The 20,835-nt window shown below is 39.6% G+C and overlaps 1 protein-coding gene across 1 annotated transcript in view; it reads right to left on the reverse strand.

The window, feature by feature from the left end:
* Polk (DNA polymerase kappa) overlaps positions 1-20,835 on the reverse strand; it is a 61,277-nt gene that overhangs the window by 17,720 nt on the left and 22,722 nt on the right. The window contains exons 3-6 of the mRNA XM_076927212.1: positions 19,188-19,307; positions 11,080-11,232; positions 7,347-7,478; positions 4,191-4,344 (exon numbers count right to left, since the gene is read on the reverse strand). Of these exons, the coding sequence (XP_076783327.1) occupies positions 4,191-4,344; positions 7,347-7,478; positions 11,080-11,232; positions 19,188-19,307 (559 nt within the window). The remainder of the gene's footprint in view (positions 1-4,190; positions 4,345-7,346; positions 7,479-11,079; positions 11,233-19,187; positions 19,308-20,835) is intronic.

A 20,835-nucleotide genomic window follows, 5' to 3' on the forward strand; every position in this document is an offset into this window, starting at 1 on the left:
TTTATTAGCCCACAGTGGCTTCAATCCACAACAAAGCCCACTCTGGCCTCAATCCACCATGGAGCTCATACTGGCCCACACTGGCCCACACTGGCTTTAATCCACCATGGAGCCCACATTGGCCTCAATCCACTATGGAGCCCACCCTGGCCCACCCTGGCCCACAGTGGCCTTGAACTCCTGCTAGTTGGTGCTCAAGCCTTGTCCTAGTGAGATTACAGACATCAGTGCCCACTCTCTCCCCTACACCGCTGAGGACAAAGCAGTTCAGTTTCCCTCTTAGGAGCCACGATAAGAAACGCTATCATTGATCTTTTGTAGCTATTTAATAATCTGGCTTTCCTTAAAAAGAGCAGCACCCATTTCTTTAGTGTATGTTTTAAAGAAAATATTTTAGTAAAAACTCATTAGCTTACAATGTCCATTACATTTTATTTAAGAAAGGAAATAGTTTTCACTTTATTTTTCTATAAGGAGAAAAAGAATCTTCTTAAGCTAGCGTTAGGAATGAGGAGGAAAGGCATTTGAATAGTAGAAATAATTGCAACCAAAATTAAACTTTGCTTTGGAAGAGAAAAAAAAAAAAACCTCTTTATTCATGGAAGAAACTTTAAAAATATTAAAATACTCTGAAATGTTTCTTTTCAAATGCTGATTTCACTTTTAACTTTCTTGCTAACAAAATATTACTTTCATTGAGCGTGCCTTTGCTGTAAATGAAATTATTCCTGAAAGCAGAACTTCTTTATACAAATACTTAGAGTCTGATCCAACTAATGAAGTCAAAATTTAAGGTAAAAAGTGTAATTATCAATACACTGGAAAATGTTACTGTTAAGAAGCAGAGTGGTGGGGTTGGGGATTCAGCTCAGTGGTAGAGCACTTGCCTAGCATGTGCAAGGCCCTGGGTTCAGTCTTTAGCTCTGATAAAAAAAAAAAAAAAAAAAGAGGAAGAAGAAGCAGTAGAGTAGTTGGGCACAATGGCGCATGCCTGTGATCCCAGGACCCCAGTACATGAGAGGGTGAGACAGGAGGATGACAATATTAAACATATTCACATGAATAAATCCACTAAAAACTGTTCTCTAAGCTTAAAATAGGGTAAAAACAATTTAAATGTGTTTATAAGATTAACCACAGTTTTCTGATTTCATTTCATATCACGTATATTGTCCAAATCAAGGTAAATACAGAAAAGCAACAATTATATATATATATTTTTAAAGCTTAGGTTAGCCTCACATTAACTATGCACCCTGACCAAGCTGGTCTTGAACTCCTAATTCTATTGCTTCAGTCTTCTGAGTGCTGAGATTATAGGTATGAAAATGTACTGAGCTTAAATTTCTTAAATTAAGTTTCCAGATGCAGTTAAAAGCACTTTACTTAAAAAAATGAACTTAGCTTTAGAAAATGTCTACAGAAAGCTGAGTGGTGGCACACACCTTTAAGCCCAGCCCTTGGGAGGCAGAGGCAGTCAGGTTTCTGTGAGTTCCAGGATAGCCAGAGCTGTCTCTTAGGAAGGAAGGAAGGAAGGAAGGAAGGAAGGAAGGAAGGAAGGAAGGAAGGAAAGAAGGCAGAAAGAAAATGTTCAAAGATATATATAAATAATGCAACAGTATACTTGATTAGTTTTGACTTTTAATTATGGTGTAGGAGTTGCTTTACAGGTAGAAATCCCCAAATCCAAATCAGCTGGCCACACTCAGTACAACCTATCTATTCTCATTACATCTGTGCTTCAGGCCATTCCCATTTTCATATTCTGATTTTTAAACGTTAGAGCAACTTGGAGAGGAGTAAGAGGATAGATCAGCTGAAATGAAGGATATTCAGAAGCCCTTCCTCCAATCCAGTCAGCTGAACAGAGGTCAAGTTAAAGGGCCATAGAGGGAATGCAGGCCAGTGCAACCTGGTCAGGTTCCTGAGGCCCCTCTGCAGTGACTCGCACTTATGCTCTCTAGGCCAGGAAGCAAAGATGCTGTTTCTGGTGCACCGTCAGAGCTGCTTCAGAGCAACACAGGCATCTTTTCAACACTGCTGTACTTTACTTCTGTGTGGCCTGGCTGTGTAACCAGCTGCTGAAGTGCTTCTTCCTCCTGAATGAAACTTCTTCACACTCTCCATTACTGAAGCAACCAGAGCAACAAAACCACTCCATGTGAACTGCAAGTACTCAAGTGTGTAGCATTTGAATTTCCTACACAGCCTGACACTTGCCAGCTAGATTTTGTATGGCAAAGCAGAAATAAAACAATGCTTAATATTTTATTTGCAAATAAAGGCAATAATTCACCACCTATTTTTAGAGACAAAGAATCTTTTACAAAAGGGCAAATAGGAAGATGTCTGATTTTAAAGAAAGATCTATCAATCACCTGCCACTTGCAATACCCTGTAAATACAAGGTTTGCTAGTCCTAAGAGTGCAGCCCACAGGGAGTTATGTATAAGAAACAAAAGTTAAGCCATTTCATTTGCTCAAGAATATGAAATAGATGAAGAGACCACTCTGCAAATGAGCAAACTGATATGACATCACTTCAGCAGCAGCAGCTTGGACACTGAAAGGAGCATTGGCAGAGAGTAAGTCATTTACCTTAAGCCTAAAGCATTTTTAAACACAAGGCAAGAGTAATTGTTAAGGGGTGCTTAACATCAGTTAGTGATTTTCCTCTCCTCCTCTCTCATAAATGCTAAGAAACTAACAGAATAGGCATCAGACTTTATACCACTAATGCCCAAACAATAAGGTCACGCCAAAAGAGCAAAGTCTTTTTGTTGTTGTTCCAAGCTTCTGTGTCCAGAAACTATTATTCTTTTTTTTTTTGATGTTTCCATCAAAGAAAAAGAGACCAACCGCCTAGGAAATAAGGTAATAAGGCTTTGATTTGATGTTCATATTAAACTTGCTGCAAACAAGGCGAGCTTCTAACAGTGTGAGGTTTAGAATTTGATGGGTGTGGTAGCACAAGCCTTTAACCTCAAAGTTTGAGGCCAGCCTGGTCTACACAGTGAGTTCCTGGATAGGTAGGGCTGAGGGCTATGTAGAAAAATCCTGTCTCAAAAAACAAAACAAAGCAAAAAACAAAATCCAAAAACAAAAAACAAACAAAAAACAAAAAAAGAAAAAATCAGATTCCATCATACACCCACCATTTTTGTACAAGGGTGTTGCTAGCCTGTTTGCCCACCACTGACTAGCCCCTGACTAGCCCCTGTGATGCTGTCAATAAGTTACGCACATGAAATGTGGCTGTGGTTTGTGACTGAATCCCTTTTGGGTCACCTTTTCAGCTGGGCGACCTTTGTTCATGGATTCAAGACAGGTCAGACACTTAAAGTAATAGCCCTCTTGGCAAAGGGACTGGAGGCAGAATGTGTAACATCTGACTGTTTCATTGTATCGCTTTGGATAAATAATACAAATCTATGGTGTCCCGAATCCTTTACTTGTGTAGAAGAATCATAAGGGTCTGGGGAGGTGCCTTTGCAGGTAAGGCACTTGCCACGAAAGCTTGAGGACCTGAGTTCAGATCTATAATACCAGCATAAAGGCTAGGTATAGCGGGGCCTCAGAGGTAAAGGGTGATGGGAGGGACAATGACAACAACAGCAGATCCCCAGAGACCTTGCCTCAGAAAAGACTGACAGAGGAAGACATCAGGTCTACTGCTGCCCCTCCCTCACGTGTCACAGCAAGGTCTATGGTGAAGAAAGGAGAGAAGCTGATGGATGTGTGCAGGGTTGAAAACAGCCACACTATTGTATTAGAACTAGATTATAGAAAACCTGGGAACAAAGACCAATGAGATCACCAAAGGTTTTGGTGTGTTTAAGGCTAAACTTCTAAAAAATCTGATTCTTATCAACAATAACAACAAAAGCCACTTTAAACAGAGAGCTTCCTTCACTTCAGTGTAATCGAAATGTTTTGATATTAAGAAAATAACTGTTTTGCAAATACTCTAAAGACGTCTGTAAATTCTTAAAATCTGGAGATTTAACATTTTCATCTGATTTTAAAAGAGATTGCATATATTTAATTTAAAAAACCCATTAGTATACTTTAAGTTTCTGGTTTTTCATTTTTACAAAGAGGAAACTAATATTATTATATGAATTAGTTGGGTTAATTCAAAGAGCTGCTTTCTGTTAGTTTTTAGCTGGTAGTTTTAATGCATTGCTTACCAATTTTTCCACAGTTTTCCATTTTGATGAAAAATCTTCTTTTGTCCTCAGGCCAATCTTGCCTTTCCTGTAAGTGCTGTGTTATATTCAAGTAGGCTTCGTCCAGACTCATGGCCATAAAATTGGGATCATATTCAGCAAGTATCTCTTTAACCTTCAAAAAGAAGAAGAACAACAACAAGTTTAAATTTTGCTGCCACAGCAAAACCTCCTGTCTTATATCTCTGAAAAGCAGCACGAATATTCTTACTTTGCAACTATATTAATGATCCTGCAATCAATAGCTCACGGATTTAAGGAATAAATAATTTACTACCAGTGGATATTTGTCAAATTCTCTTTTGCATTAAAATAGATCACAAAAGCAGAAGACCATGAAATAGTTTCATCTGAGGCAACCTGAATCCCGGCATCCTATATCTAGAAACACAAGCAAGCCAAATAAATCTCAGACAGTATTCTGGTAGGAAAAGAAAAAAAAAATGATTGAGGTTTAAAGTCACAGTCAGGAGGAGTGGGCAGGGCAGTGCTCTCCCTCATTTCGTTTGTGAAGATTCTTATTCATTTGAAATAGGAATGTAAAGTACCATCATATTTTAGAGAACAGTACATTTCAGTTAATTATAATAATATGAAGAATACTCAGAAAACAAAGCAACAATTTACAGTAATCTGGACTGGGAAAGATGATAATCTATAGTATAATTGCATGTTTATATTAAATGATAGATGAAGTTTAGAGTTGTGTCGTGACATGAAAAACATATACAAAGATCAGATACACAGGTAATACAGTTCAGAAATGCCTTTCATGGCATTTTATGGAATAGCGTTATTACATGAGAGCACGGAGGAGTGGTTTGCTCTTTGTCTTAACTATCAAAGAATTAGTGGAAATAAGAGGAAATGGTTGCCAAAATAACCTATACTACACCATAGAAAAGGTCTTTGCTGAATTGTTCTTCATCTAAAATTTAAAAGCTGTCATATCACTAGACAACTTTTTGTTTTATATAAAAATAACCCTGTTCTATCCTAACACAATCATGAACAACTAAGGGGAAATTCAGAAAATGGTGATGTGAACCAGTGCACTCTTCTTCAGAGTGCCTTGCATAGCTTTGTTCTGGTGGAGGAAATCACTCTGCAACAGATGCAAACAGTATCTTTCTAGTGAAAGTGACATTCTGGAAAGTCTGTACCTGCAGGTCGCTAAGCCTGAATGACAGATGCTCCCTGGAGGCGTGGCTCAGCACCTCTCACCCCGGGCATGGATCACTGTCACAAGAACTAAAATAGACCGCTCTCCAAAACACCAAGCACTTAGCTCTAAGAAGTTACCCTAACACTTGGACAAAACAGAAATAGATGATCCTTACACCCACTAGGCAGGCCAGAAGCATGAATGGATCAATACTACATTCACATGTAACATTCATCTGGTATAATAACTAGATAGACATTGCTCGAATTTGAAGATTTTTTTCTAACTTACATAAATACCAGATGACAGACAACTGAATATAATTTTGCACCCATGGTCATACCGTCAGAAATTTTACTGTGTAGGATTGAAGATTTTTCTTACAAAGTCTTTATAAGATTTTTTTAAAAATCTGTACTTAATAGTTTACTTATTTTAACTATGAATACAGAAAAAATAACTATCAAAGGTATGTTCCCTTTGCTTACCACTTTTTCAAAAGTAGGCATAAAGCAATTGATTTAACATACTGTTTTGAATTAATAAAACTGTTTTGATATAGGGGTGATATTTCTAGGGAAAATAAGGTAGAATAAAATAAATGAATTTAAAGCTCCTTGCATGTCTAAACGGTAGCAACGACCATGCCAGGCCTACAGAGATGGCTCAGCAATTGAGAGCACACACTGCTCTTCCAGAGATCCCAAGTTCAGCTCCCGGCCCCCGTCTCAGATGTCTCACAGTCATCTCTCGGTCTAGACATCTGCACACACATGCCTACCACAAACGGGCGCAAACATAACATGCAATTAAAAATTAATAAAAAATATATCTTTATATCAAGACAGATGCTGCCTCCTCCTCCTTTTTTCTTTGAAATACAGTCTCATATAGTTCAGGCTGGCCTCAGAATGACTAAGTAGTCAAAGCTGGCCTCCACAGTGCAGAGATTACAGGTCAGGCTCAGACAGTAGTCTCTGACCACTTCCACTTTTATAACAGCAGTCTAAAAGTGATGCACACTTGATTTTAACTCAGGATTTAAGTCCCCGAACTGTATGACAAATCAGTTTTAATGAAAATAGAAGAATGACAACGTTTTCACATAGATAGTTCAGAATGTTACTAAGTAAACAAATCTCTGTACTTGACTCTTTTCAAAGTAAGGGAACACCCATTTTCCTTAAAGTCTACTTGGCATTACATGGCATTACCTGGGAAAGATTATGAAGTAAGCAAACCAACTACTCAAGCTACGGGAATTTTGTTATTTCGAAGCACAGAGAGAGGCTTAGGCACCCATGGCTGCAACCCTAGCACTCAAGAGTTTAAGGTTAGCCTGAGCTACATGGTGAGCTCCAGGCTAGCCTGGAATAAAACAAACAACACAAAATAATAATAAATTTATTTAGAATAGATCGAAGTTATTAATGATGAATTTATAGGTTCTATATATTAGAAATATTAGATTGCTTTAGAAAAATTTTTATACATGGAGAAAAATACTGAAAATTAACTTTATGTTATAATTATTAAGGCTATTCAAAGTTTTGAGAGATTGTAGAGATTTGACAGATTGAGAGTAGATGAAAAAATACATGGAAGGCAAAGGGTTGGCAAACAGAGTGGTATGTTCTGTAAACTGTACACAGCTCAACATTCATTATAAGTGAGACCATAATTAGGGAAACAGAGAGGTATGTTCTGCACACTATACACAATTCAGCATTCACTATAGGGGAGACCAAAGGGAAACAGAGTGGTGTGTTCTGCACACTGTACACAGCTCAGCATTCACTATAGGGGAGACCAAAGGGAAACAGAGCAGTGTGTTCTGCACACTGTACACAGCTCAGCATTCACTATAGGGGAGACCAAACCTTGACAGGCATTTGGAGTTGTTCAGGTGACAGAAAGGCAGTAAAAGGGTTTGGGGTGAGACGTCCACTTACCTCCTTGCTCACAGCTCTGTATTTGTCAAAGTTTGGGGGCACTATAATAAGTTGTGGGCAGAGCCTCTTAGCAATAAATCCTGGCATGGCTGCACGAACACCAAACCTCCTTGCATGGTAATTTGAAGTTGACTGAAAGAAAATGGATCCCATAGGGGAAAATAAACAACCCTAAATGGACATATCGATCAGTGCATTCATAAGAAACACATTACTGATGTGCATTTTCAATTCAAGGACATTTCTTTTATAAGCCACTGTCTTGAACCACGTCTTGACTTTCTTAAAAACCATGACCCTGTCTCAGTGTTACTTCTAAATTTATAGCATGATACCAGGCAATAAGCAGGACAGTGAGAAATTCTTCGAAGTGGATGTGGTGGATACCTGTGATTCCAGCCATTAGGAGCCTAAGACAGGAGAACTACTAGCTTGAGGTTCAAGGTTATCCACTTCTACACAGCAAATAATAGCTTTAAATAATTAAAAAAACATTTCCAGTATTTACGCTTCAATATATACATATAATACACATAATACATATTACATATATATGTGTTATAGCTCTGACTAATACATATGAATATAATATATATCTAAAACCTGGACGATAGTGGAAACTAACAGCAAATAAAATAGAACAGTTATAAAGTAATAAGAAAATACCAATAGTATACATATTATGCAAAGTAACATGTATAGAAAGTATTAGTATAATATGATGTAAGAAGAACATGTTTTAATTGTTTGGGACCAGAAGTATTTCATATTTAAGTTTTTATATTTGGGAATGTTTACATAATTTTTTTCCAGTTAACCATTCTTAATTGGGAAGTCTGAAATAAACAATGTACCAGAATCCCTTTTTGTGTTTGTGTACATATATGCACATGCATTCATGTGTATCCATGTGCATGCAGGTGAAAGCCCAAATACAAAATTTTTAGAAATATATTTCATATGTCTTGTATCAGAGATGCTCAAGGTGGAGTGAACATTTGCCCCACCTGGAAAAATCTTTTTATCAGAACAAAAAAATTAAAGGCCTAAAATCTGATCAGCAATATTAAACCTCTAAAATGAAGTGCTTAAAAAATTAAAAAGGACTTCAAAATTGAGTCTTATTTTTTAAGGCTTGATTTTTTTTTTTTTTCAAAACCATTTTGGCTAGGACATGAGACTACAAAGTCTGAGAATGAAAACACAAGAGTATTTAGTAACTCCTGCTCGTGACGGTGTCTGCCAGTGGACCTGGTTAAGAGCAGGACCCTAATGTCATCTACAGCAAAGTTTAATACTGAATGGAGCCTTTATCTGGAACCTAAGTGAGTGCTAGAGAAACGCAGGCCATGTATCACATGAAGGAATTATTCCAGAAAACAAACAAAAAAACAAACAAAAAAACCAAAACAAAACAAAAAACAGGTTTCCTTTAATCATTGTGAAAAGCCATCACAAAAATCTTGACAGTACTTCAAACTATCCTGGTCCCTGCTCAGTGCTCTGGAAGAGAAAGTGCAGATGGCACTGGAGAGGCCAAGCAATGCTTTAAAATAAGCAAGCCTGAGGCCAGAGAGACAGCTCAGTGCTTCAGAGTAAGAACTGGCTGCTCATGCAGAGAATCTGGGTTCAGTTCCCATACCACGAACCCACACCATGGCCCACAACCATGGTTACTCCATTTCCAGGGCATCCAGTGTTCCCTTTGGGCTTCTGGAGTCACCAGCCACCAGGTACATTAAGTAGTATACACATATGAGCAGGCAAAACTCTCACATACATAAAGTAACAGTTTATTAATGCTAAGTAAATCTTATGACACTGCCATGAAGGCCAGATCTAATGAAGAACCAAAGTTTTACAAGGTATGAGTTCCTCACATCTTGGGTTTGTAGTACGTTGCAAACGGCAGCCGCAATACTTTTACACTTAAGTCTTATCAGAAGGCAGAGTGTAGTTCCTGCCCAGCGACCTGCCCAGTGATTTAAACTACAGGAAGGAGAAGGAGATGATGCTTGGGTCATGCAGCCTCAGTCTGAAGAGCTTGCAGCCTCCACTTCTGATGTTTATGGCTCTGCAACTACTATAAAGTACTCAGAGCACTTTAAAAGGGTAAATTACAGCACTTAGTGTCTGGGCATCACACAGAGACAAGGAAGTGTGAGGTGGAGGCCATTCTAATCACCACTGTGGAAGTGCTCCACCTTAGTGAATCCATCTTGGATTTCTCATGATCCCAGAAAAGAGAGCTAATTCACCCCTACTGATCTTTGTATAAACTGAAGAATTAGGAGGAAAAACAGAGTTGTCTGTGAAAAAAAGAAGAGGTGGCTTACGCAGCCCTGTATGCTGCGATGGGGAAGAAGTGCTGATTCTCAGTGTCAATTCAAAAAATTAAAAAATTCCACTAAAGTCACCAAAGCATCCTATGACTAGCAGACTGGAAGAATCTCCCATGTAGCACCACTTCCGTTAATGTATAAATAAACTTTTTTTTAAATGAGTTTACTAAACAAAACAAAACAAAACAATTAGCTTCAACTGTCTTCAGAAGGGAAAACGATTAGTTCAGCACATAAAAATAAGAATTTTGAACCTGAAGTTTAATTTTTAGGTTGGGAAGAAAATATGTGAGGGTTTCAAAAGCACCTAGTTTAGCTCAAACATGGCTACAGAATGTATGTAAGCATGCACATGTACATATACAGATATGCATTATTGCTTTTCTTTCAGATTGCATTGGTGGTTTATAGGAAAGGGGAATACATTTCAACAAGCATTGTTTTAGGAGCAGATCAGTAGTTGCCTGCATGCGCATGATGGATTACAGATGCATACATAATAAAGTAATTGTAGGCCACAGGTTTATAGTTATCTAAGGCATTGGAAGGAGGGTGCCACAGGCAGCAACTCTCCTGGCTTCTCCAGTGTTGTTGTGATACAAATACCTATCTATCCTAGCGGCTGCTTTCAGAGGAGATATGGTGCATTGCTGAGTGCTGAGGCTGTAGACAGGTGCCTCCTGGTAGTGAATACGTTTTCAGCCACAGGCTTGGCTCCGGTTCCCTCCGCTTTGATTTAAGACAGCCAAAAGAAAAGGCAACTCGGTGGTCAGAAAGACAACTGATTCTGAGTTGTGGGAAAAATTAATTACACTGTAAATATATTAACAAGCTATGTTATTGTCAAGTAGGGGCCGGCAACACCTGTAAAGCTCAGACACACTAATCACAGGAGGTTGTGCAGGTGTGTTTGTTAGCACCACTCTATTCCGTCGTGTTCCTCGAATGTGACGGTAATAAGTTAAGAGCCACAGCCATTTGTCCTAACAAAGTTTCTTTACAAAAAGTGATGACAGGCCAGACCTGGTCTGCAAACCAGTTTGCAAACCTTCAAAACACAACGTTTCCTTTGCCTGCTCTTCCACTCTCTCTAGAACACCTCTGAAAATTTAATTTGCAGTGGAAGATTACAATGCTACCCTGCTGTTTTATTAGGTTTGGAACTTTGGCGCAGTTACTCATTTTCTCTGTGGTGTTTTTTTCGTTGTTGTTGTTGTTCTAAATGGAAATAAAAATTAGTATGATCAGTTATATGGACAGGATTCAGTAGCCCAGCTTGTATAAGCCGCCTGGAACCGTGAGAAAGTACTCGGCGAGCTGGCAAGCCTCAGTAGGCTTACTTGGATATCCTATGAAATTTCCTTCTTGTTTTAAATTTTTAACCTACTTACCAACATGCTCATGGATCCTACAGCAATGGGTTTATCCTTCAGTTCTGGATTGTCCCTCATTTCTACAGCTGCATAGAAAGCATCCATGTCAACGTGAACTATGGTATTGTTCAAATTCCGGTTCCGTTCTAATTCCATTACGAATCTGTCAACCTTAATTTTTAAAACATACTTTTAGACAATATAATATCAAAACATCATTAATCATTAATTTTAATTCAGAAGGTATCTTTCTATCTGCCAATCTACTCACCTATCCATCCATCTATCCATCCATCCATCCACCCATCTACCCATTTACCTATCAGGTACATATTTTCTTATATCTATGGGTAAGTAGTTTATTGTTTATTATTAAGGCTAGTAACTGCTTTTGTTTTTCTCAGTCACGGTCTTGAGTTTGTGTGTAATTGTGAATGCTTACCTATGCATGTGTGCTCGGGCCACAGTGCCTTGGGTTTCTTCCTCTGTTGCTTTCCCCCTGATATTTTGAGAGAGGATTTCTCAGTGAACTTAGAGCTTGCTGGTCTGGTTGTGCTGGCTGGCCACTGAGCTCCTGGGACCCCACGCAGTGCTGGGGTGACACACATGATGCCATATCTGACTTTCACATGGTGCTGGGACCCAAATGCAGGTCCTCCTGCTTACACAGCAAGTGCCTTAGCCACTGAGCCCTCTGCCCAGACTGACAGCCTATTTTCAAATGTAAGTTACTAGTGATTCTTCTTTCTATTCTTCCAGGAATATGGCAGGAACTTACCAAGTATTTAATGAGGAAATGAGCGATCCCAGTTACCCCCGTCAAATGATGCTACTGCTGAACTAATTTGAAGAAACTTACTATAAATGAAAGTTTCTATTTAGGCAAATTAAACAATTCCCATTTGACTCAAATTGTTAAAGTCTTAAAATTGAACAAAGGAAATGCACAATAAGAGATTATGCCTCTGGCGCATGGTGTGATGCTGCATAAAGTACACGCGAACACGCGGAAGCACAAAGTAAATATTCCTTCTGTACAACTACATCTGCAGGGCTGTCTTGGTTAGGGTTTCTATTGCTGTGATGAAACATCACGAAGGAAAGAAGCCTGGAGAGACAGGGTTTATTACACTCCCAGTTCCAGCATCATCGAGAGCAGTCAGAGCAAGAACTCACACAGGTCGAGGAACCTGGAGGCAGGGGCTGACATAGGCCATGGAGGGTGCTGCTTACTGGCTGCTTCTCATGGTTTGCTCAGCCCACCTGGTTGCTAGAATCCAGGACACCAGCCTAGGAGTGGCACCACCCACAATGGGCTGGGCCCTCCCATGTTAATCACTAATTAAGAAAATGCCCTACAGGCTTGACTACAGCTTGATCTTATGGAGGCGTTCTCTTAGTTCAGTCTCTTTTCCCCGATTCTAGCTTGTGTTAGGTTGACATAAAACTAGCCAGGACAAGAGCTAATGTCAGAAATGGCTATTCTATACAAATACCATTTAAAAACTGAAGATGCGGCTTATTTTTCATTAAAACTTTAATATACATGTCAAATACAACAATGCAGAATTGTAGTCTTTGAAAATGGTTTGCTTCCCTGGAGAAAAATTATTGGATTGAAAGAAAAAAGAGAAATGAACAGAGACGGAAATAAAATAGGCAAATAAAGGAAAGTTTGCATAGCAAACATCCCCGTACCCCGTTTTTAGGACTGTGTTCATTAATGCTATATGTGCTTTCCCAGATTACCCTGCAAAGGGCTAAGGGACAGTTTTAATTTTGACAACCTATAAGAAAGTTGCCCAGAATCATTAACATAAATCATAACAGAAGACAGCTATCAAACAAGCACACCACGTACAGCACATGAAATCTACTACTGAAAAGATCAACGGAGGCATAACATAGCAAGAAGAGAGGAAAACAGCCCCAGAGAAACCAGTGAGCTCTTAAATAAAAGCAACTTAAGTCATGTGGAGAGCCACGGAGGTATGCTGTGCCTGTCCATCTCCCAAGCCCAAGCTGTCTTCAGCCTTGCCCTCACTTATAGAATACTACTCGTTTCATGGCCTTAGAACAGACACACTAGCCACTCACTAGCTGGAGACTCAAACTCCAGTTCTTCTCTTAGAAACAAGGCCCCCGAATCCTGCCTGTAGCAGACACCAGTGTACACAGGCCTACTCCTGCTGGGCCTGCCGCTCTCACCGACCTCAGGGACTCCACCTTCTCGAGCTGCCTCTATCTAGAATACCTCTCTGAGCTCTGCCACAGCTTTCACGGGTCAACTCAAGCATCCTGTGGAACTCAGCTGCAGCTCTGTCTTCTGTGCCAGAGAACTGTTCTCTTTCTTGCTTTCTTGTTTCCATTGTGGCCCTTATTGTATTAGATAAGCTATAATAATTACAATATGCCTAAAATATGAATGAAGTAAGAATAAGGGAGTGGCATCTGAAATATTTTGGCCTGGAATAACATAAAGAACCAAAAGATAAATGGAAAGCAAACCTCGAGAGAAAACTCCTCCCGCTCATAACTTATCGCTGGGACAGTCTCTTCTGCGAACTTCTCTTTTGTACTTGATGCAAGCGTGCAGCTGCCCAGAGGAAGTCCCAGTGTGACTCATCCCTTCCATCTTCCTTTCTATCTCCTTAGTCACCCACCCATCCTGACTGAAGGCCCTCTGCTCACCCAGACGCTCAGTGCCTTGGCTTTCCAACATTTCTCCCTTTAGTTCTCATTCATGGTTTGTTTATCACACTTTCCCCTGAAGGCCTTTCACGGTCGACTCTGAGGCTGTAACATCTACCTTCTTCCTCCTGTTACTTCTGAGAACTTGTGTGTCACTGGGGTTAAAAATAGGGACTTTCCTCTGGGTCTCAGCGATGCTCTCATTAGGCACATGACAGCGCTTACACTAGCCCTCTCTTATGATCCTTATTCGTAATGAACTAATGGCAGAGGATGTTGAAGGAATGAAGAGATGCCTGTACAAAGTGTTCTTGCAGAGGGCTGGCTGCCGACCTCTCATTTTAAGGTGGAAGGGACAGTTATTGAGTATGTCATTTAATATGTTAAGTGCTTCTCACATAAACCCACTTACTAGTCAAAGTAATTCCAAGATTACAATGATCAGTCTTATAACTGAGAAGAGGAAAGTTTGCTAAGATTAAGAAATTTGTTCTGAGTCATAGAGCTGACAGGTGGGAGAGCAGGACTTGGGAAACAGGTTACTCCAAAGTTTGTTTTCTTTCATTATCTTATGCTCCTTCCCAACAAAGGCTTTGGGTTTTTGTTGTTGTTGTTGCTGCTTTTTGTTCGTTTTGAGGACTCTGTGTAGCCCTGGCTGTCCTAGAACCCACTATGTAGACCAGGCTGGCCAGGAACTCACAGAGACCTGTCTGCCTCCTGAGTGCTGGGGTAAGAGGCGTGAATTCCACGTGTGGCTACCAGACTTTGAACAATCTTTAGCACTGGACAAGTTCAGACCAACTCTAGTCTTACAGTTTATACCCATACTCTATACTAATGCAATTTCTTTTTAAAATCTTCAATTTCTACTACATTTAGGACAATATTTGGAAATACTATTTTTTATTTTGACTTAGTATATCCATAAAGTCTACTGAGTTGGTCCAAGTTAGTGAAGGCAGTTGTTGAAATGCACGGACTGGCTGTGCAGCCTTCACTTAACAGAATGTGAATGCTTGTTTATTCAGTTTATGAGCTCATTAGGAGATATTTTATATGATAACAATCAGATGACTGTGTCTTCCAGGAGTATGGTGAGGGTAGGGTCCAGTGGAGAATATTCAAAGAGGGTCCAAATGAGCGGCCTAGCTTATATATGCAGACTTCTTACCTCGGCCTGACTAGCAGGAATTTACACTATCATATCACACATAATAAAATCTAGCATGTGGAAAATGTGAGTCCAAAATAGAAACATTTCCTATGAAAATATCTCTGTTCTCCGAGACCTTCTTATCTCCTTGGGACTTCCTCAGCCTCCTCCCATGCACACAGCTTCTTTAAGAGGAAGTTCAACAAATGAAACAATTAAATAATCAACATAAAACACATTTCCTACCACTCCTGTTCTGGGAGATGCCAGCAAGGGTCCCATCAAACACTTGATACAACTGGAACAAAATCTGAAATTCTGCTGTTCAATGGAAGGCACTTTTTATTCCTTCAGGTTATCAGCAGGTTAAGCTGCAAAATTCGTGTGAACTCCCAAAAGTCAGGACAACACACCAGCTATGGTCCTCTGTGTCTGTAAAGCTTCTACTGAAGATGTTTGTAGATTACAGACCAATAAAACCTAGCAAGTCCAGAAGGCAAATTGTTTACAGAATAAGGTCAATTTAAAGACATCATTGTTCTCAACAGAACACATATTTTTTTAACCTTGGAAAGAAATCCTTCACACTTCAACTGAAACATATTTTGTATGTCTGCTTGGTAAAAGTTACTATCAAGGGAGTCAAAAGATAAGTTAAACTAAAAGAAAATATTTGCAAAATCAGAGCCAGTACGTGACTGATACCCAAAATACACAAAGGATTCTTCAAATTCAATAAACACAAAACCAAACGAAACCCCTCAATATGATGTAAAAGTAAGCATAAGGCCTTAACAGACACCCCACTGGAGATTTATACACAACATCTAACACATGAAATGCGACTCCTCACTCTATGCCAATGTGGACATGCAGTGTAAAATGATGTAACACCATTATCCTGCACGTCACAGGATGGCCTGAACTGAGAACACTAACAACTTCAAAGACTGGTCAGAACAAATAGCAACAGGGCCCCTCATCCTTCTCAATGAGAACGTCAAATAGTATGGTCATCTTGGAAGGCAGCTTGGCAGTTTCTTATAAAAAGTGAACTTTTTTTTAAAAATCACGTGACCCAGCAAATTATATTCCTTTGCATTTACTAACTGGAGTTGAAAACTTATGTCCACACATAAATGAGTGCATGGGTATCTATCTATAAGCAGCTTACGCATAACTGGCAGAACTTGGAAGCAAACACGATGTTCTCCAGTAGGTAAATGGATAAACTGTTAGACATCTGGATAAAGAATAATACTTAGCACATGAGAACAGTGAGCTATCAAGCCATAAACAACATAAAGTAATCTAAGCATATATTAGTAGGTGAGAGAAGCTAGTCTGGAAAGGTTGCGTACTGTGATTCCAATGCTGGCCAGGGTGGGACCTAGGACAGAGTGAACAGATCAGTGCTCACCGGGATGAGCAGGAGAGAAGGATGGACAAACAGGTCACAAAGGACTCTAGGCAATAACTCACATTGTAATGGAGCTATTGGTACTGTTTAATGGTGAATAGAAACCACTATAAGCTTGTCTATACCTTTAAAGCATAAAACATTAATAATAATTTATTGACTTTGCATGGTAAGGACATGCCATAGTAGGCACACTAATTGCAACAAGTGTAGCACACTTCTGGGAGAAAGTGCTTGGCTAGAGGCTACTCCCAGTGAGGGTAGGAAGAGCTGACTAGAGGTTAGCCCATGTGAGGGCAAGGAGATCTTACTTTCTGTGCAGTTTTTCTATGAACCTAAAACAAACGACTTAAAAAGAGCGGCACTGGGTTTGATTATAAGCTTCTAAAGTGTGTGATCAGAATTAAAACACATTTAGGATATATGGTAAGAAAACTCCTTAATACATAAGGTCTCACAGATGAAGAGAAATTGATAATAAAATCTAGAAATATCGAGGGAGACAGCATTGAACTGCTAGTTGGACCTCCAAATATATCTCCCCATTCCTTCCGTTAAACAGAAAGGCTGGGCAGACGGCCACCCAGCTAGAGAGCATATTTTACAGTTTCTCTTGCAGTCATGTGTGGCCCTGTAACTTGACTTGCTGCCAAAAGAATGTGAGTTTAAATATGGTTTACAACTTCTTCCTCACTTGTTTAACAGCAAATCATTTGCTTTTAACCCCCCTCCCCCACACTACATCTTCCTCACCAGGAAATGGAACAGGAATTACTTTTGTCAGGCCAGTAATTATAACGCCAGGAGATAACAGAGTAGTGTGATTTAAGAAAAATTTGTGTCAGAAATTACTATGGTGATTAGAGCCAAGGATGTCACGGGACTGCAGGCACGGCATAGCTGATATCATCCTGAAATCAGAACAACTATGAGGACGGGCAAGGGATCCTCACAAGATCCATCCCATTGACATGCCCTCCCACGAAGAGTGAAGAAAGGGTAACTGGACCTCACTCTAGACCACAAGCACTCGCTCTTTCCTATGCACCCCGTTCCCCATCTGTATACACTCCTGTCCAGCGGCACATGGTCATGGGAGGTGTAACTACATAGGTTAGCTGAAGGAAGGAGGGATTCCATCTATGCCACACTTAGGCCATCACCCCTGCTGGACTGCAATGTCACTCACCTTCCCATACCTATACTCTATCCTTTCTCCCTCACTGGCTCACCAGCCCAGACTGTTGTGGGATTGTCTCTTCTGTCTGTCATCAGTACCTATCTTGGGTGAATGTATGTCTGTTCCTCTCTCCACAGGAACAGTAATGTAATAAGCGATTACTTCTTATTATATAAGAAGAAACTGTTACTTTGGTTTTCTTATGCCACCCACTTAACCTGTCTTATAACAAACAGAAAGAAAGAACCATCTCATAATGAGAGGGTGAGTGCCATGTGAGGAGAGCTTCTTCTCTGACTCAATAAAAGGTAATTAAAACCAGCATGAAAAGAGTAACAAAACTGATGGAATCTGGTTTTAAAGAAGCATTTGACGAAAGCAACATTTACATAATTGAAAATGTAAATTAATATAATTTTCAATGAAAATAACTATACCAGTGTGCAAAGATAGAAGACTATTACCACAGAGGTGCATATAAAATAAAGACTGGAACTGAGGTTGGGTAATGTAAGTATTAGGGTATCTCTACACAGTGGAATGCAATGAATTGTCAAAAATGATGACTGATCCAACATACAGGTTGTCTTTTGTGAGAATAGCAGCCACTTAAAAATTATCCTGTAACTGGGTTGGGTCCCTTACACCTGTGATCTAAGGACCCTGAGGTTGAAATAAGAGGACGACCATCAGGAGTCTGAGGCCAGCCGGGGCTGGAGTGTGAGATCCTGTCACATGCAAACAAACCAACCAACAAACAATCAAAAAACAAAATAGCTACCACCACCACGACCAACAACAAATTAAAATACTATTCTGGAAAAGTGTTTATAAAACATGATACAGTTCAGTGAAGAAAGTGTATGATCTCTGAACTCCACTGTAAGATAAGGATTTTGTAGCATGTTAGATTCATACGACAGTTTTATTAATATCTCACTTCTAGGTAATATGAAAGTTACTTTGCCTTCTACGTCCATCTCCTCATCTGTAGAGTGTTTTCCTGTGTCCAGTGCTTTGGTAACACTGAGTCAGATTTGAACAGAGAATGAACTCATCTACAACTTTAGTCTGATCAGCAGAACATGATTGCCTTGAGCTGCCAGTCTCCCATAGGGTCCCCTGAACCCTGGTTCCTTCCGAACACATCCATTGAAATAACTTCTAGTAGCTGAGAGAACTTTGAATATTTTTATCTCCACCCCCATCCTCCACAATTTCTGGAGAACACAAAAACCTCTAGGTGTTTAGAAATCATTTCATTTAAAAAAAAAAGTATGCATATTTGGTATTTAACTTTTAGTATAACTGTTTATTTTACTAAAACATGGTCAGTCTAATATAAAAAGTTAGAGTCCCCACCCAGTTCCTCTCCCTCAAGTCAGCCATATTTGCCTTACAGCCTTGTCTAACTGCAAAGCACACACACAGTAAAACAACATATGCTGTGTGTTGGTCAAATCCCAACCCTGCCAACTGTCTGTCCTTTGAAGCCAGACAAGTGACCCAAGACTTCACTTCCTCTTCTGCACGGGGAAGGTGCGGAGCAAGGCTTAGTGAGCATGCGTAGCGATGTAATGCCCACTTCCATGTCACCCTGTTTGCAATTATGACTCAAAGGTGCTGCACTTCTGTTGTTAATTGCTACTCTACCAACTTCCCCCTGGCAACTGACTCAATACCTGTAACTGAGCTTTCCTTAGTTGCTGGTCGGTAATTTGAGCTTTCTGTTGCATCATATTTTCAATCCGTTGGTTGACTTGCTTTTCCTTCTTGAGCTCATTTCCATAAAATCTGGACCCCTGCAGAGCAAGCAAAGCAGAAGACAAGTTTCAGAGGGAAAGGATGGCTGTAGGATGTAACTTACTGGCTGACAGTGTGACTCTGGAGTCACACTGATTTCAAAAGTTAGCTGGGTAATCTGAAAATTACTTCACCTTTCTGCATCAGTTTCCTTATGTGTAAAGGATGCTTCCCTAGCATGCACAAGGCCCTAAATTCAATAGTGAACAAATCGTGTGCAGGGACACACACACACACACACACACACCCTTAAATCATGTAATTCTTGTGAGACAATACTACCTAGAAGCAATCTGAGTTAAGATTTGCCTTAGAAACCAAATCAAAATGACAAGAAGGCCTCACTGAGGTATGTCCATGTGGCATGTCCAAGTCTCAGCAGCTAGCTCATCAGTTTTCTCCTTGTCTCTTTTCAGAATGTTAGTATTAAGTCATTAAAGAAAACAGATAAGCCACTGAATCAATTCTCAATGGTTCCACCACTGAACACAGTGGCTGTCGATTCATCAGGTTGCAGGCACTGAGTTATTTCTACATTTGACTCTCATGAACATGCTGGTGTACAGATTTATAAACAGTTTTGCAGGGACACACATTGTCATTCCTCTTGATATGCATTTAACAGGGTATTTCTGTGTCTTACGGCAATGCATGTTTAACCCTTTGAGGAACTGTCAAACTGGTTTCCATGACTGAATTATTACAGTTACTGTATATAGCTATTCTGGCTAATAATAGTGCAAAGGGCATCTCCCAGGAGGGAATTTTTTTTAAAGATTTATTTTTAATTTATATGAGTACACTGAAGCTGTTTTCAGACACACACTATAAGAGGGCATCGGATCCCATTACAGATGGTTGTGAGACACCATGTGGTTGCTGGGAATTAAACTCAGGACCCCTGGCAGTGCAGTCAGTGCTCTTAACCACTGAGCCATCTCTCCAGCCCTCTCCCAGAGGTTTTTAAAGTTGCCTTCTCTAATGACTAATGATGTTTAGTATTTTTTCATGTCCGAGATGTGCACATCTTCTTCACTTAAATGCCTATTCATATCATGTGACCATTTTTTGACTGAGATGTTGGTGCTAAACGGTTACCTCAACTCGGCAAATCCTAACATTCAGAAACACAGTCTTTGTCTTACAGTTTTGATATGGTGATATATAAATTCATATAGTGGAGGGAGAGATATAAATAGACAAGCGGTTCTTTATTTAGCAACTCATAAAAATTGTATACATGTTATCTGTATTCTATAGAGCAATTTCATTTCTAGATCTCTCTTCTACAGTTGCACTTGCACACATATAAGATTAGTAAATGTGAGTTGGGCATGGTGGCATATGCCTTTAATCCCAGCAAAGGCAGGCAGATCTCTATGAATTTAAGGCCAGTTTGGTTTACATAATGACTGCCAGGACAGCCAGGGCTATACAGTGAGACCCTGCCAAAAAAAAAAAAAAAAAAAAAAAAAAGGTAAACTCACTGAAGTACTGTTTATAAAAACAAAAAAATAAGAATGACTT

The sequence above is a fragment of the Arvicanthis niloticus genome, chromosome 29 (assembly GCF_011762505.2).
Source record: "Arvicanthis niloticus isolate mArvNil1 chromosome 29, mArvNil1.pat.X, whole genome shotgun sequence".
In the NCBI taxonomy this organism is placed as follows: Eukaryota; Metazoa; Chordata; class Mammalia; order Rodentia; family Muridae; genus Arvicanthis; species Arvicanthis niloticus.